The sequence below is a fragment of the Sorex araneus genome, chromosome 1 (assembly GCF_027595985.1).
Source record: "Sorex araneus isolate mSorAra2 chromosome 1, mSorAra2.pri, whole genome shotgun sequence".
Taxonomy (NCBI): Eukaryota; Metazoa; Chordata; class Mammalia; order Eulipotyphla; family Soricidae; genus Sorex; species Sorex araneus.
Window position 1 is genome coordinate 124,514,857 of NC_073302.1, and position 18,691 is coordinate 124,533,547.

Sequence of the window (18,691 nt, forward strand, 5' to 3'; positions counted from 1 at the left end):
TAGCCCTGTTTTATCAGTTCTCATTTGTATTTAAATAGCATTTTCAGCTAAAGCTCTCTTACCTGCTGTTTCTCCCATATCATTTCCCACTTCCAATTCTATATCCTGACTTCTGCCTCCATCAGCAGAAAGTTGAATTATGTTTTCTGATCCATTATGGCACCCTCTTCAATGGTAAACTCTGGCCATTGACTTTCAGTGAAATTATTTGTATGCAAGCATTTATTGTCATTTTCTCACGTAGACTCTAGGTGCTTTTTTTTTTTTGCAGTTTGTCTGTTATTTTATTCTTATTTTTCTTAGTACTTTAAGATCTGGCTTCTATATAGTGATTAGGTTCCATTTACCTTGCGTGCCTCATTTTTTTCCCCTAAGTATTTTGTGTTTCAATGGTTTCTTTTCCTTTTTTTTTCTGTGCCAGCGATCAAATGTAGGGTCTTGTACATGCAAGACGTATGATCTATCACTGAGCTACATCCCCGACCCATTTCCATGATCTCTAATAGGATTGTAAGCATATAGCCTATTTAAAAATTGTTATTGTTATTGAGGTAAACATCATTTACAGTCAAACTAATATAAATGCTTTAGGTGAACAAAGTTTACTGACCCTAAGACTGCAGCTGGTAGCCTATTTTAAGAGAAGAGTAATGGAAAGGAGGGGCTGTGTGTGGGTCAAACAAGGAGGCTGTACAAGGAAAACATGCATCCCTCACCTCTGTGCTGTCTCCCTGGACCTTATTTTGGAAGACTTTGCTTTATTAGATAAAAAGGCATCACTATATACAGTTCAGCTGAGTTTCAGGCATATAGCGATCCAACACCAATCCCACCACCAGTGTAGACTTCCCTCCACCAGTGCCCCCAAGTTCCCTTCCACGTCCGCCAGTCTGCCTCCTGGACAGGCACATTTTAAATTTTGGTTGTTGGGGCCGGGGTGATAGTACAGTACATAGGGTGTTTGCCTTGTGTGTGACTGACTCGGGTTTGATCCCTGAAATCTCATATGGTCCTCCGAGCACTGTCAGAAATAATTCCTAAGTACAGAGCCAAGAGTAGCTCCTGAGGGGCTGGAGCGATAGCACAGCGGATAGGGCGTTTGCCTTGCACACAGCTGACCCGGGTTCGATTCCCAGCATCCCATATGGTCCCCTGAGCACTGCCAGGAGTAATTCCTGAGTGCAGTGCCAGGAGTAACCCCTGTCCATTGCCGCGTGTGACCCAAAAAGAAAAAAAAAAAAAGTAACTCCTGAGCATCGCTGGGTATGGCCCCAAACCCCCCCAAAAATATATTTTTGTTGTTGTTGTTTGATAAATTATTGGCTATGTCTTTTAGACATATACATATCCGTGGCCCCTACTTCCTGCGGTTTCATACATCCTATGTTAATGCTATAAGTTTAGAATCTGAGATTCTTTCTTTTTCTTCTCTGGATTGGGCATTGTTGGCACTGGTACTGCTACTTTGAGTCCTGTAGCCAGTAAATCGGCTCCTGAGATTAAGGACTGGATTATATCCTTTCTTCAGAGCTTTTCTGCACTCACTTCCTTCTGGCCCTCAAACAGATGTTGCAGGGGCTTATCTCTGAGGCCAGAGGTGCTGGCTGTTCTGCTCTCTGCACCTCCCTCACTCCTCAGGTCAAGTTCCGTACCTTAGACATCTCTGATCACCACGTGTTACCGCGTGCTGGGGTTTCTTTCTTGGCAAGGGGATCCATCTCTTGATCTCCTCTCCTACTGGAGGTCGTTTTACAAATCCTTTGGTGGAAGTGCTGTTTGTCCAGTTTTCAGGTCATCTTCTAAATAACAAATTAAACTAAGTTTTGTTATGAATGTGCTGTGATTGTAGGAAGGGATAAAGCACAGGTTCTCCCTAGTCTTCGATCTTGGCCTCACATTATTCTTTAGAATTTTCACTGAATGTTGGTAAGAAGCTTTTGATTACCCTTCTACCTCCAGTGATCCAGCACGTCACTTGTGCCAGCACTCTGTAATTTAGAGTCCTTTGCTTCTTAATCTGCACATAGTAGACTTTGATCTCTCTTGTATTTGATTTAATGAAATGAAAGACTTAAGAAATCTTCTTCTTCAGAGAAAACCTTGTAAATTAGAAAGCAAAAAACCACAAAACCTTATAAATTAGAATGCTGTGGGGGGTGTGTGTGGAAATCTTTATAAGAAGAACAGGGAGCAATTATTAACAAAAAAAAGTTGGAATATATTTTAAATTGAGAATCCCTGCTAATTAAAAATATATACATGGTTCAATTTCCTCATTTGGGCCTCAGAAATGATCAGTTGCTCTTGCTCTTACTAGAAATTAATCACTCTTTCAGTTATACTTACTCTAGTTGAAACTGGAAAAAAAAAAGGGCAGTATAATGATTTTTAAATCTGTTACAGAGTTCTGCAGTCTTCTCAACAATCTAACATATTTCATTTCCACCACCCTAAAAATAATTCACATTCCATCATTTTTAATTCTTGCCCCCTGCCCTAAGAATACTGAATTAGTAACGGAAATTCAGGAAGGAGGGTTTGAGTTACTCCTGAAAGTGCTCAGGGCCTACACTCAACTCATTGCTCTGGTGATACCTGGACAAATGTAAGTCCAGGGAGTGAACTGAACCTCCCAAATGTGCTCCAGCCCTTTGAGCTGTTGTCCCAGCCTCTGTGCTTCATTTTAAGTTAATTTTTGTGTGGTGTGAAATAAAGGTCTATACTTTTTTTGCACATAGGTGTCCAGTTATCTCAGCATTTAAAAAAAGACTTAAAAAATTTACTGATGATTACTGCATTGATTACTGATGATTATTGCATTGTTTAAAACCATTTGGTTATAAACTTATGAGTATATGTGTCTGTCTGTTGTAGCATTCATTTTTTTGACTCTGGATTTAATAAAACCTAACTTTTGTAATTTTAAATATAAAATTAGCATAAAATACATCCCAACTAATGCAGTTGTATAGTTACTGCCAGGACTGTATGTGTCTGCTTGTGTACATGTGTTTATAAAGATTATTGTGGGTCTCTGTTGAAGCTAGAACCTTTTCCTGATTTCTGTAGAGCTTCCATATCTTAGTATTTGGGCAGTTCTGAAAAGTAGATTGTTCCTGCCTAGATTTGTTCTGCCACAGGTGCCAGCAGTTTCAGACTATTACATCACTCAAGTTCCTTGTATAGTTTTTGAGAAAAATTAAGCCAAGATCTCTTAAGTGATTTCCATGCAAAATTAATGCTTCCCTTGACTTCTGCCAATTGTCATGATGCGTTTAGGCAGCAGATGCCAAAAAAGTTTAGAACTTGTATCTGGAAAGAATTCAGATTTTTAGACAGAAAGCATTTGTGCCTGGGGTAAGATAATGATCCCACCTGTGTCTTTTTCTTGTCTTCTGGGTGTTTTCATCTTACGTCTCAAAAGGCCAAAGCAGATCCTTTTTCTAATTAAAAAATATATTTTTTTAATACAACACAGTTTTAAGTTTATAGGACCAGATCTAACTTCATGTTTCAAAGTATGTGTTCTTTAGCTTAAAATGTTTTGACAGCTACCTAATGACCTAGCACTTTAGCATCTCTTTTTTTTTTGTTTGTTTGTTTTAGGCATAGATTCAGAGAATCAAAGTCATAAAACCATACTATAATTAGTCATTGTCAGATCTACATAAATTCATTTCATATATCTGTATGTCAGGTTAGCTGTTTTTTTTTTTTTTCTTGTACTATTTTGATTAAGAGTCTCATACTCTACCAACTGAACTAGCCACCTGGCATGCTACCGAGAGTATCCCGCCCTCACGGCAGAACCTGTCAAGCTACCCATGGCATATTCTATATGCCAAAAACAGTAACAACAAGTCTCACAATGGAGATGTTACTGGGCCTGCTTGAGCAAATCGATGAACAAGGGGGCTACAGTGCTACAGTGCTACTATTTTGATAACTCTCTTAGTCTGTTAATGTGCCACTGAAATAAGTGAAACATACTCAGTTGTTGAGTTTATTAACTTTAAAATTTTATTCATAATGTAATAAGGAAGAAAAGAAAGGATCTAGTATTTATCAAGTGCCTACTGTATTCCAAATACTGTCCTAGACATGTTTATATCCCTAATCTTATTTAATCCTAATAACCCCTCATGCTTGGTATTATTTTTCTTGTTTTAGAGATGAAGAACTTTAAACAAGCTAGATAATAATACTTTATGCTAATATAGGGCCTTTCATATAATTGTAAAGCATCATCTGACTTTTGGAGATGTTGAGTTATAAAAAAAGAGAAACTAGCATAGTTTATCCCCACTGTTGCATAGCTACAGATAGAAAAGACACACATGGTATTTCTCAACTGTTTGTGCATATTAATTATGGGAAGTATAGTGAATGGAGATAAGAGACAAGCCATACAAAAGGGAAGTTTTATGGTGGCCAAATACAAATGGAGTAATTGGATGTTCATATGCAAAAATAAAAACAAACCTCGACCTTGTACTGACAACTCAAGTAGATTACAGCTTTAGTTTTAAGACCTAAAAATAGAAAACCTAAAAAGAAGAAAACAGGAAAATATCAGACTTTGAGTTAAGTAAAAGTTTCTTTGTTATGATTATCTGTTTAACATTATAATGAATAAATCATGCTCAGTATTTAAAATGAAAGACTTTCCATAATAAAAATAAGCTACATGGGCTGGAAAGCTCTTACAAGTGGTAAAGTCACCTGCCTTGCACATGGTAGGTCTTCATAAAAGGTTCCCTGCGTTCTACAAGGAAGGATCCCTGAGCACAAAGCCAGGTGTAAGCCTGAGCACCACTAGATATGGCCTCCATCCCCACCCCCAATACAAGCTCCATCCCCACTCCCATCCCCTCCATCCCCACCCCCAATACAAAGTTGATAAAGAATACATTCAGAGTAGAAAACTAAAAATGCATTAATAAGAGAATAGCTAGTTAATAAGGGCAAAGAGCATGTGACTAAAGAAGAGAAATAGATGGAGAATAGGACATGAAAAGATTTTCAATACCATTACTAATTGAGGAAGTTGATTTTTTTAAAAAAAATTTTTATCAGTCAATCACCGTGGGGTACAGTTACAGAGTTATAAACTTTTGTGCTTGTGTTCCAGTCATACAATAATTGATCACCCATCCCTCCACCAGTGCCCATTCTCTACCACCACTGATCCCAGTATCCCTCCCACCAACCCCCGAGGAAGTTGATTAAAGCCACAATGTCCATACATACTAGAATAGTTTCACTTTGTGTGTGTGTGGGGGGGGGGGGGGCAAACCTGGCTGTGCTCACAGCTTACTCCTGGCTCTTCAGGCTTGGGGGGGGCCATATGGAATGCTGAAATTGAACTTGGGTCAGCTGAGTGCAAGGCAAGTGCTCTTCCCATTGTACTAGATCTCTGGCCTCTAGAATAGCTTTTTTAAATAAACCAGAACCTGATAATATAAAATGTTGGCAAATTATATGGAGCAGTCGGGACTCTCATTCATTGCTGGTAGGAATGCAAAATAGACTCCCTCATCTGAAAAAAACAGTTTAGCAGTTCTTATAAAGTTAAACATATGACCAGTAATTTTATATGTACATATGTGTGTATCTATATATACCTATATCTGATTATATATATATATTCATATTCTCCTGGCTCTGAGCTCAGCGATGACTCTTAGCAGTGCTCAGGTCACCTTATAGGATGTTTGAGATCAAACTCAGGTCAGCTACATACAGAATTTTTTTGTCATTCAATCTAGAAAAATCTCCTATAACTCAGTGAATAAGCAAGCAGAAGCAAAAAATTAAAAAATGGAACTACATCAAATTAAGAAGTTCTGCATCTCAAAGGAAATGGTGACAAGAATAAAAAAAACACTCCATAGAATGGAGAGATTATTTACATACTACGCATTTGAAAAAGGGTTAATATCCAAGATATATAAAAGCACTTGTAAAGCTTAGAGCAATGACAAAACAGTCCCATCAAAACAAAACTTAGAGTTGTCCAATAAATAATGAAAAATGTTTTCTATCATTTACCATCATGAAAATGCAAATCAAAACAGTAGTGAGGTATCACCTCAAATCAGTGAGATGGGCACACATAAAAGAGAATAGAAACAACCACATCGGTATAGATGTGGGAAAAAATAGTCCTCATTCATTGCTGGTGGAAGTGTCATTCCAGCCTCTTCGGAAAACATTATGTACACTTCTAAAAAATACAAAGGATTGAGCTTCCATATACCCATCAATTTTATTTCCTGGCATCTATCCCAAGGGCCCAAAAACTCTATTCTAAAAAGACAGTTGTGCCCCTATGTTCATTGCAGCACATTGACAATAGCCAAAATCTGCAAGCAACCTAAGTGCACAAGAGCAGATGACTAGATAAGGAAATTGGGCTATATATATATACATATGTATAATACTGCTCACTTAGAAGACAAAATCGTGCATTTTGCTGCTATGTGGAATGGCTCTGGAGAGTATCATGCTAAGTGAAGTTAGAAGGAAAGGAACAGATAAAACATGATCACTTTCATGTATGGGATATAAAGAAATTTAATAAGGGAATACAAGTGGCCAAAGGCAACAGAACCTGAGAACTGGTCTATGGAACTGAGCTTAACATGGTGCTTGGATGAGGAGTTGCGGGTTGGAGGTGAGGATGAGAAAATAGTGGAGGAGGTACACACTGGTGGTGATGGGGTGTATTGAAATGTTGTATACATGAAACTTTTAGTGTTGGATACATGAAATAGTAATAGTATTGTAAATGAAAGTTAGAAAATATATTTAATTTTAAGGTAATTCCTTTGAAATCTTTATTGTTTATTGGAAATAAATGATTTGTAAACCCGGGGCTGAGATCTCGAGGCCTGCTGGATCGGGACTGGGCCTCCTTCCCCTCCAAGCCCCCCACCCCCTCATTTTCCAGTAGCTTGGCAGCCACAGCCACAAACTACCCCCCTGCACCATGTAATCCCATCAGCGGCCAAGATCCAGAGACTATAAAACAATGCTCCCAGAAGCGATCGACCTCTTATAGCCTAGTTCTACCTCTCAGAGAACCTGGCAAGGTACCAAGAGCATCTTGCCTGCATGGCAGAGTCTGGCAAGCTCCCCGTGGTGTATTCGATATGCCAAATACAATAACAATGGTGGGTCTCTTTCCCCTTATCCTGAAAGAGCCTCCAATGCAGCTCTTCTGGGAAGAACGAGTAAGGAGAGACTGCTAAAATCTCAGGCTAGGACAAATGGAGACGTTACTGGTGCCTGCTCGAAAAAACAACAATGGGATGACATGATATACTGATTTTTGGGGGGAAATTTTTTAATTGTAGTTTAGATCGTAGTAGTGTTGATGTTTATAGTTTTGATGTACAAATTTACTGCATCTTTACCACCACCATGGTGCCAAAAACTCTGTACCACTGTCATTATATCACTTCTAGTTTGCCTCTTCTCCTCCTCTACTCCCTCTGAGGCCTTTATTGTTTTCTCAATATATGATTAATTCCACATCTTTCCTCTCTGCTTTTACTAAACACCATTAATTCTGATATGTTGTGTTTAATGTTTGCTGGATTCAAACTATTTTCTAGAAGCCCTTGTGATTTTTCCTTAATTCATGGATAATTTAGAATTATTTCTTAATTTCAGAATGTTTGAGGAAATATATATTCATATATACTTTTCTGTTACTGACTGCTATCCAGTTTTTTGACAATGTATAATGGTAAGAATTTATTCTATTTTTGTTGTTTCTGGACCACACCCATCATTGTTCAGGCCTTATTTCTGGCTCTGTACTCAGGGATCACTCCTAGTGGTTCTTGGGGGACTATATGAGGTGCTGGGTGTAGAACCTGTGTTGGCTGCATGCAAGGCAAGCATCCTGCCTGCTGTGCTATCCTTCCGGCCTCAAGTTCATTCATTATTAACGTGTTCAGATTTGGCATGTTACCTTGAGTGTGACTATTTTAATATTTTTCTGTTTGCACCTAAAAAAAGAATATACATATTACATTGTTGGGTGAAATGTTTTATATATGTAGATGTGTGTGTGTGTGTGTGTGTGTGTGTGTGTGTGTGTGTGTGTGTATTTTCAGCAGAGGAAGGAGTCTATTCTGTTAGCTAATAAGGGTAGTTTGATTTTTTTTTCCAGTTTGGTCTCCCTGAAATTACAAACCTGTTCATGATTGGGTTTCAGGCATATTTCAATATTTCAATATCAATCTTTTCAGCAGTGCCCACTTCGCTCCACCAATACTATCTGTCCCCTTCCTGGTTCTGCCTCACACCCACTAGTCTGCCTCCATGAGAGGTGCTTTTTTATGGTAAGTTTCTGCACTGTGGTTTACAGTACTGTTTGCTGATAAGGTGTTATGCATAACACTTTACCACCTTTCAGCACCCCTCTTTCTTCTCGTTGAACATTTCCTTCTACCATAGTCATTGCCCCTACCCTTTCTTTCTTTTTTTTTTAATAATAAATTTATTTATTTTTAATTAATGAATCACCATGAGGGTACATTTACGGATTTATACACATCTGTGCTTATGCTTCCCCCATACAAAGTTCGGGAACCCATCCCTTCACCAGTGCCCATACTCCACCACCAGTAAACCCAGCATCCCTCCCATCCTCCCCAATCCCATCTCCCTCCACCCCACCCTGTCACTGTGGCAGGGCATCCCCTTCTGTTCTCTCCCTCTAATTAGCTGTTGTGGTTTGCAATAAAGGTGTTGAGTGGCCACTGTGCTCAGTCTCTAGCCCTCATTCAGCCCACAACTCCCTTCTCCCACATGGCCTTCAACTACATTATAGTTGGTGATCCCTTCTCTGAGTTGCCCTTTCCCCAGAATGTGAGGCCAGCCTCCTAGCCATGGAGTCAACCTCCTGGTAGTTGTTTCTACAATTCTTGGGTGTTAGTCTCCCACTCTTTTTTTTTTGTTTTGTTTTAAGCTTTTTGGGTCACACCCGGCAATGCTCAGGGGTTACTCCTGGCTCATGCACTCAGAAATTACTCCTGGCGGTGCTCAGGGGACCATAATGGGATGCTGGTAATCAAACCCAATATACCGAGTGCAAGGTATATATATACCTTGCACTCGGTATATCCAACCCACTGTGTTATCGATCCAGCCAAACCCCCACCCTTTCTTATACTCCAAGACTCTGCATCCCCCAAGTGGCATGCTTTCTACTGTGAGGGAAGGGTACTCAAGTATTTTGCTATTTCCTTTTTGTTTTCCACTAAATTTGCTTTCAAGGACAGTTAAGATGGTTGTATAATTTTAATTTACTTTTAAATAAAAATTTCCTTTTGGTCCCCATTATTTTCCTTGTTCTGAAGTTACTTTACTTGACATTAATATGGTCACTCCAGTTTCATTTTTTTGTGCTCAAGAATCACCCCTGGTGATGCCGGGGGTGGGGGACCGTAAGCAGTGCTGGGAATTGAACTGGACTTGGTGGCATACAAAGCAAGCACCTTGCCTCCTGTGCTATCTCTCTGACTCACTATTTTCTTTTTTATATGCTTACTTGGCATGCTTGCTTTCCATCCATTGTTAATCTATTTATATTTAATTTTGGGGGTTCGTTTTAGAAGACAGAATGTTTTGAGTCTTTATTTGATTAGTCTGTCTTTAACTTTTGTTAGGTCTTTAGAAGAGTTTTTCGCTTAACTTAAATTTAAACTTTCCATGTTGCTACTTATTTTATATTTATTCCATAGCTTCTTTATTATCATTTCTTGTTTTTGACCTGATTAATTTTTTCCATGTTATCACCATTATCACAGTTCTGAAAAATGTGTTAGTAATTGCTGTAGCTTTTAATACGCATGTTTGATGTATCAAGTCTCTGTTTTTTTTCTACAGTTCATAGTTATTAGTGCTTACTTTTAAAAGAAAAATTTTATAAAATTGTTCACAGTGATTTATTACATTCAATATTTCAATACTAATCCCACCACCATTACAGCTTCCCAACACCATTATTTCCAGTTTTCCCAACTATTACCCAAGCCTGTTCCAATAGCAGGCTCTAAATGATTTATTTTGTATTGTTTGTTATGATTAATTTGCTAAAAATGATCAAAAATTTTTTTCTCAAAGTTTGTGAAGATTGCTACATCTTACTCTAGAGCTATTAGACACTTGAATAAGAGATTATTAACATGTTGTTATAGGTTTAGTCAGTGTGTTAATATCTTCATAATCAAGATTGATTGCCTTCTACTTTATATCCATCCAATGTGGTGTGGTACTCCTGGTATATCAGTGATGCAGAGTATGAGATGTTTCATGGCCACTTTTGTGGCTGCATGTTCCAGGAATTCTAAAATTTTGATAGGGTGATACAGCTGGAGAACTTTACTAGTCAGTTTCTATGGTCATGGGCTCCTTAAAATCCTTCTTTAAAAATAAAATTTTTTTTTTGCTTGTGAGATGCACAGTTACAAAGTTGCTGATGAAATCACAGTCTCTCTTTAAATACTATCATTCTGTTTCAAGTAAAGTGTGAAACAGTATTGTTCCATTCTTTCTCCCAAGTTCTGTGCTATACATTTTAATTGAACATATGCTCAAAGTTCATTGTTATTATTTTTATTAGTCATGTATTTTTTAAAGAGATTTAAACATTAAAAATGTCTTATATTAACACTAACTTTTGTCATCTTCAGATCTAATTACTTTGTGAGATTCAGATTTCCATTTATCTCATAATTGTTCTTGAAAAATCCCTTTAACATATTGTATATAGCATAATGAATGGAATGGAATTTTCTTGTCTTTTGTTTATCTGACAAAGTATTTGTTTATCTGACACCGTATTTTTGAAATGTGTTTTTATTGGCCAGAAGATATCCTATTGACTTTATTTTTCCTTTCAGAGCTTTAGAGATTTGTCCCATGGTGGTTTGGCTTAGGTCCTTTTTTTCTTTCCTAGAAGAATCACTGAACTCTTTACTCTTTTTGGGTTACTCCTTCATTGGCTGTGCTGCCTTTCCTGGGTTTCTGAGCAGGATGCTGTGTCCCTGCCTGCACTCCAACTTGCTGTTACTTGCTACTAGATGGACACTCAGAAGCAGACAACTTTCCTTCTCCTTCTTTCTTGGAGGCATGGGTTCTTTGCACTAGATGTCTTTGAAGAAGATATCATTTTCTTTTCTTTTGCTTCTCTTTGGGGCCACATCCAGTGGTGCTCAGGGCTTACTCCTGGCTCTTTGCTCATGGGTCACTCCTGGCAGGGCTCAGAGGATCCTGCTGCCTCCCGGGGATTGAACCAAACTTAGCCATGTGCCAAGCAAGTGCCTTACCCACTGTTCTGCCTTTTAAATTTACATGTTTTTGCTTTTTGTTATGACAGTACATTAATATCTATAATTAGAAATTAATGTATGGACACAGGAGGTGCATGTTTAGCAGTTTTATTGATTAGTCAGAATTATTTGCAGTCCACTGCCTGGGTGAATCAGAACTAATAAAAATGAGAGATTTCAAGGAGAAGTTGCCACTTGCTGTTTGATTTGATGACAACATGATTCAAGTGGCTCAACTTATTTTAGTGAGTAAACTTGTTTAATTTCATTTTATTGAAAAATAATGATTAAGTTAGTAGGTTTAAAAGGTGAAGCAGTGAAGCAGTCTCTGTGGAGTCTTCTGATTTTAAATTCTTTTCTTACTCTTTTTAGAACGGTGAGGACTTGGGACGTTGAAAACCCAAAGAAGCAAAAAAGTGTGTTTAAACCACGGACGATGCAGGGCAAGAAAGTAATTCCTACCACATGCACATACAGTCGAGATGGAAACCTCATAGCAGCTGCCTGCCAGGATGGGAGCATACAGATCTGGGACCGAAATATGACCGTAAGTCAAGGACATCTAAGTCCCCTTTTTAAAAAAATAAAAGAAGAAGCCACCTTATAAAGACAAACATTATGTTAAAATATTATGAAGGTCAATTTCCTGAGTTTAGCTCTAATTTAAACTTTAGTGTTAGTTGACAAAACATTGGGGCTTTTGCAGTAAACATCGTTTCAGCAAACATTCCAGTATTTCGCAGTGCGTATTAGATTTTGTTTTTAAGATAATTCCAGTTTTTTGGTATAAAATTTAAAAGATCATTTTGTTTTAAAAATTTAGGCACTGTGGTTTTCAGTGCCGTTAAGATAGTAATGTTTCAGGCATTTAGTGTTGCTACACCCTCCCTTGCCTCCCTTTCACAGTAAACGCTGTTCTCTGGGCTATTATCATAGGCTCTGTTATCACCAGCCTCTCTCCCCAACCCCCATTAATATGTTCTTTTATACTCCACATATATGAGAGATCACTTGGCATTTTTCCTTTTCCTTTTGACTCACTGTGCTTATTCAGACATGCTTCAGTTTAGTACATATGACAGCAAACTTCAGGAGTTTATCTTTTCTCATAGCTGAGTATTAGTCTATTATATGTGTGTGTATATAGATATACATATATACATATGTATGTATATCTATATACATATATATCACAAATTTCTTTACCTAGTCACCTGTTCTTAGCATTTGGGTTTTTCCCAGATCTGGCAATTGTGAACAGTGCTGCAATGAATATAGGAGCACAATATAACTTACTATGTATCTTTGCTCTTAGTTTTGAACTTGAAGGATTTCATGGTAGTGTAAAAGAATACATTTCATTAAAAGATTTAGGGAAACAACAAAATGGCCTTGACCATCCAACTGTTATCTTGCAATTATTTCTAATTTAAATAATACTAATTAATTTAAGTAATATTTTAATATTTCATGACATTCCATTTGAATATGTATCAGATTTTTTTCTTCATAGTTTTAGGTCGTTGTTAAAATAAGTTTTGAAATAGAAAACATCATAAAATTTTTTAACAATAGAAATACTAGAAGTCTTTTGGCTGTTACTATTATTTTCAAATATGATTAATTTTTTTGCATTTATAAATGTTAAAAATTTTGGCAATTGCAATGATTTCAGATTGCAAATGTTAAAATTAAAAAATTTGGGGGTGGAGCGATAGCATAGCAGGTAGGGCATTTGCCTTGCACGTGGCCAACCCGGGTTCGAATCCCAGTATCCCATATGGTCCCCTGAGCACTGCCAGGAGTAATTCCTGAGTACAAAGCCAGGAGTAACCCCTGTGCATCGCCGGGTGTGACCCAAAATGCAATAAATAAATAAATAAATAAATAAATAAAATAAAAAATTTGCTAATTTTATAACATAATGCAATTTCCTTCATTTTAGGATAAATTTTTTGTTAAGTTATTATTTCATTAAGTGTTTATAAAATGGTAGGCACTATTCTAAGCATAGGGACGACTACAGATTCTCAAAAATTCCTGCCTTTATTGTGTTTGTCAATCTGCTTCCTTTAAAGTAATATTTTTTCCAAAAACGTGTGTTTAGACTTTTATGTTTTAAAAGGACACCAGGAAAAGTAGTTTATTATTATTAATTTTTATCTACCTTTTAGTAGAATGACTTGTCATAGAATAAAGTAAAAAGTAATGATAGGGAAAAAATATCCATGTAGATAATGCTGGAAATATCCTTGGCATTTTGTGTTTGTCAGATCTTTTTATTTCTGTTTTCATCTGAACTATAAACTCCATAAACCTTCCTAACAGCACAGAGATTTAGAAAATTCTTTGAATTGTAAACTGAGTTTTAAGCAAGCAATAAATTTTTTAGTAACTGGTTTTCATCGTCTTTTGGTGTTATTGACTTAAACAGAGGTTCTGAAATGTGCCATTTTCTTATGTAACTATAGAGTGCTATATGTAATAAGTACACTGAGAGGTATACTGATCTTGGAAATACACAAGTTTTTAAATATTGCCTTATTATATTTCTTTAAATTATGGATATTTTCTATTTTTAGTTCTGTTGAAGACAAAACTATTTAATTTCAGTATTCTTCTCAAAGATCTTCTTTGTTTTTGTTTTTGTGCTATACCCAGTTATGCTCAGGCTTATTTCTGGCTCTGAGCTCAAGGATCACTCCTGCCAGTTCTCGAGGGACATTAAGGGGTGCCAGGAATCAAACCTGGATCAACTGTGTGCAAGGCAAATGCCCTGTCTGCTGTACTATTGCTCCTACCACATTCCTAACATCTTCTGCACCATTCGGCTAATCAAAGCCTTTGATTCTATTTTGCTGGAACTTGATAACACATAAGTCTATGACTTATTATTTGACATCACACTTATTATATTTTATCCATCTTCTATATTTGCACATTAAGTATGTATCCAGAAGACAAACCAGAGAAGAAAAAAATTTGCTAGCAGTGAATACACTTGATTTAAATACACTTGACTTAGCTATTACTTTAACAGCAATAAATCATCTGCAGGGAACTGCTACGCTAATGTAAGAAAGCCTAAGAACAATAATTTTCCTTGGCTTGCACTCCTTGAAACCTTCACCCTGCAGCAATCTTCTCCCTCCAGTTTACAACTCCACCCCTTGTGAAACGATAACCTCCCCACCGGGACAGCCTCTTGTCCTCTCATTTTCTTCTGTTTTCTTCTGATCAGCCTCTGACATGCTCTGTTTTCTACCAGTAGGATGTTAGCTCCATGGTATAAAGGCTTCTTGTCTGTGTAGCTCCTTCCATATAACAATGTTTGCATGTAACAGATTCTCAGTAATAGTTTATTAAATTAATACATAAATGCACATTTTTCTGATAAGGCAATATAAAATGAGATTGTTCATTACTAAGAAGACATGTAAAACACTATTCGAGGTAGGGAATGGAGTGCTAATACAGGGTTTAAGGTGCAGCAGCGACCTCATTTTGATCTCTGGCACTGCCTTCTTCCTCTGAACATCTCCAGGTATATCCCTGGAGGCTCCTGAGCACTGCTAAGGCAACTCAGGTCATGACCGCAGGTCCTGAGCAGCACCACCTCTTTGGGCTCTTGCACTGAACCCCTGGCCAGGGTAGCTGATTCTCATGGCTCCCCAAGAAATAAATAGAAATGATTCTAGGTATACATAAACTGAGATAGAGATGGGGGGGTAGGAGGAGAGCTAGGATATTGAGTTTAGTTTTTGATTAAAAAAAAATGATGGGCTGGTGCTGTAGCATAGCAGGTAGGGCATTTGCCTTGCACACAGCCGACCTGGGTTCGATTATTCCGCCCCTCTTGGAGAGCCCGGCAAGCTACCAATAATATCTAACCTGCAAGGCAGAGTCTGGCAAGCTACATGTGGTGTATTCGATATGCCCAAAACAGTAACAAGTCTTACAAGTCTAACAAGACTTACAAGTCTTACGTTACTGGTGCCCACTCTAGTAAATCAATGAGCAATGGGATGTAGTATAGTTTTTGATAGCATCAGTATCTTTATCAATACCTCATAGTTTCTCATAATTTTTTGTTGGTTTCTGTGCAAGGCTACATGCAGTAGTGCTCAGGGGCTACTTTCAAGGCACCTTGCTTGGGAGAGACACTGCCAGTAGTGCTGGGGGTAGGCCCAGCGGGTGTAGACCAATGGTACCAGGGATCAGACCTGAATCTCCAGCCTGTAAAGCTTGTGCTCAGTCTTTCAAGCGGTCTCCCTGTCTCCAACTGATTTTAAGGTATCTACCAACATTTTTTGATTTTGCTTAAAGTGTATTGCTATTCTTTAATATTATAAAAAATCTACACAATTTTAGATTCTTGATTCAGCGAACATGCTTTATTTACTTGTGTTGCAGTCAAAAATTAGGTTTAAACAGGAAAATGGGAATCCATCATATTTGTGGGATTTTTGCCTTTCCTAGACACAGGTGATGGGAGGGAGCAAATTTTGATGTTATTTGATTTGGCAATAGGATACTGCTAGTAACTTGACCAACTGTCCACCTGACCTCCTCCTCCTGCTGCTCTTTGGCCTGCCATTCTGGTTGTCCCCTTTGGGAAAGTGACCACATAGGACAACTCCTTAGCAGGCAAGCTTCAAGGCTGTGAGGTACTGCAGAGATGCTTCTCCAGCTCAGTGGCTGCTCAGTGTCTGCTCTCCGCCTTGCCAGAGAATGCCTGGTATGGGTGAGAGAAAGCTGGGGCAAGAACTGTTAATCACACCAGGAGAGAAGCTTCTGGGCAAGCGAGGCCTCTGGTGAATCAGAGAGCAAGCATGCAGGAGAGAGAGTACAGAAAAGTCCTGACAGTAGAGTCGTTGAGTGTTAGCCATCTTTAAGCATCTCCAGTCACTGTCAGATTAGGTTGATTTATGCTCTTTTTTTATAAGCTTATATATACATGGATTAATTTTTTTTGTTTGTTTCCTATATATTGAGAGAGAAGTTTCAGTTTGCTCTTTGCTTGAAGGTTAGCATGGACAGCAATTGGAAAGGTAGTTGTACAGGGCTTAAGGCATTTGACTTACCTGTGATTTACCCAGGTTTGATTTCCAGGTTCAAACAACACCTCTTTCCCAGACCTAATAATAATAATAATATAATAATAATAATAATAATAATAAGAAGAAGAAGAAGAAGAAGAAGAAGAAAGCTATCATGGACAAGCAGCCTTTTAACTGAACAGATAATAGCTCTAATTTCCCCTTGCCCCTGAGTTTATTTAAATGGAAGTATATGAAATGTGTATTCCCTAAACATTACTATTTTTATTAAATGTCTCTCCTCTCTCTGGGCTGGAGTGATAGCACAGTGGTAGGGTGTTTGCCTTTCATGCATCCAACCTGTGTTCGATTCCTCCGCCTCTCTCAGAGAGCCTGGCAAACGGTTACCGAGAGTATTGCACCCACACGGCAGAGCCTGGCAAACTACCCATGACATATTGGGTTTGCCAAAAACAGTAACAATAAGTTTCACAATGAGAGACGTTACTGGTCGAACAAATCGATGAGCAATGGGATGACAGTGACAGTGACAGTCTCTCCTCTCTGTTCTTATCATTCTATCTCTATCCTATAATGCTTATAAAATTACCTACTATGTATGCTGTTGTACTTTGTTCTATACCTTTGTATCGGTTTCTGTCTAGCTAACTACCTAGTTAGCTAAATTAGGAACAGATCAATTAGTATTTGTGAGCACCTACCACCTTTCTAAGAATAAGATGAGAAGTGAGTGCCTGAAGCAATAGTACAGCAGGTAGGAATTTTGCCTTGCATATGGCTGACCCAGTTTCGATCCCTGCTTCCCATGTGGTCCTCAAAGCACAGCCAGGAGTAATTCCTGAGTGCAGAACCAGGAGTAAGATCAGAAGTGAAAACCTCCAAGTAACTTGTTAGAGTCATCCATAGGATAACTTGTCACCAGATTCCACAGGACTTTCTTTCTAAAACTTAGGTTGCTCTTAAACTCTGGTTGTGAAAGTGTCACAAATCTGCATTTAAAAGATTCCAGGGTGACTAAACTTATGGTAGATATTTAGGGAGATCTGCTGTAACCATTCAGTCATTCTGCATCTGAAGATAAAACCACTGTAAATTAAAAGGTGATACAGTCCTTGGTTGGTATGCTTGAGTGTATAGATAAGTTATATTTTTCTACAAACATTCAAGAAAAAACATCTGACATACAAATTTCTTTTAATTTTACTTTTTTTGACATGCATATGTTTTGAAAAATTATGTCAAGAAAAGTATGCCACATTGATTAAAACCACGAATAACCACAAAAACTATGCAAAATTACTTGCAGGCCCTCAAGTTCTAATTTTCAATTTTTTTTTCTCTCTTTTTGTGTGGGGCCACACCTTGCTGTGCTCAGGCTGTTCTCCTGGCTCTGTGCTTAGGGATCACTCCTGGCAGGGCCTGAGGGACCACACATGGTACTGGAGACCAACCTCAGGGTAGCCCCATGTAAGGCAAATGCTTTACCCATTGTACTATCTCTCTGGCTTCTAATTTTTTATTATTTCAATGAAAGCATAAAGATTTTCTTAAAATGTTCTTGTAAGAGATCATATAGTGTTGGAAGCAACATTTTAAAGTAATTAAGACTTTTAAGTGGCCAAATTAAGTTTTCTTTTGTGTAGAGTTGATTATTATTCATGTTTGTTGAAGCTGGAAGTAACAGCATTGTTAAATTTGAGATTCCAGCTAAACATGATATACTGGACAATTTCATTTCCCTCCTGAGACCCCACTAAAGTGACAGAAGAGATATTTTTTAAAGCGTAAAGCCATGTGGATGAAGAGAATCAGTGAGGAGATGACAGCAGAAAAAGCTCTATTTGAAGTTGGAACCCAGAGGCAAGAATGTTTGTAGAGCACCCAGAAAGAACCTTAGCAGTGGGGGAAAGGCTGTGAGAGATTGGTGTATCCAACACATCCCCTGTCTATGCAACCAGATCACTGATATAATCATACCTTCATTCATCCCAAATAACTTTTGGAGAGATTTGTATTTCATGCAAAATTGAGTTAAGGTAAAATCTTCATATAGAACCATGTTCCCTCACCCCTTATACTATTGCTCTTCCTCCTCCTATTACAACTATAATAATAATTATTATAGCATTTATTGAAACATTTCTATGAGTTAGTAGTTTTTAATCTTTTTATACCTGTACACTGACATAAGTCAGTCTGAGACCAGTACTTGAAAGCTGCTGGGCCAAGCAGTCTTTTAAGCACTTCAGATGTGATTGTCTATTTAATTCTAAAAACAGTGCT

General features: G+C 37.8%; 1 protein-coding gene across 1 annotated transcript in view; it reads left to right on the forward strand.

Moving 5' to 3' along the window:
* WDR70 (WD repeat domain 70) overlaps positions 1-18,691 on the forward strand; it is a 273,677-nt gene that overhangs the window by 150,832 nt on the left and 104,154 nt on the right. Inside the window, exon 10 of the mRNA XM_004605593.3 lies at positions 11,721-11,895. Coding sequence (XP_004605650.2) covers positions 11,721-11,895 — 175 coding nt within the window. The remainder of the gene's footprint in view (positions 1-11,720; positions 11,896-18,691) is intronic.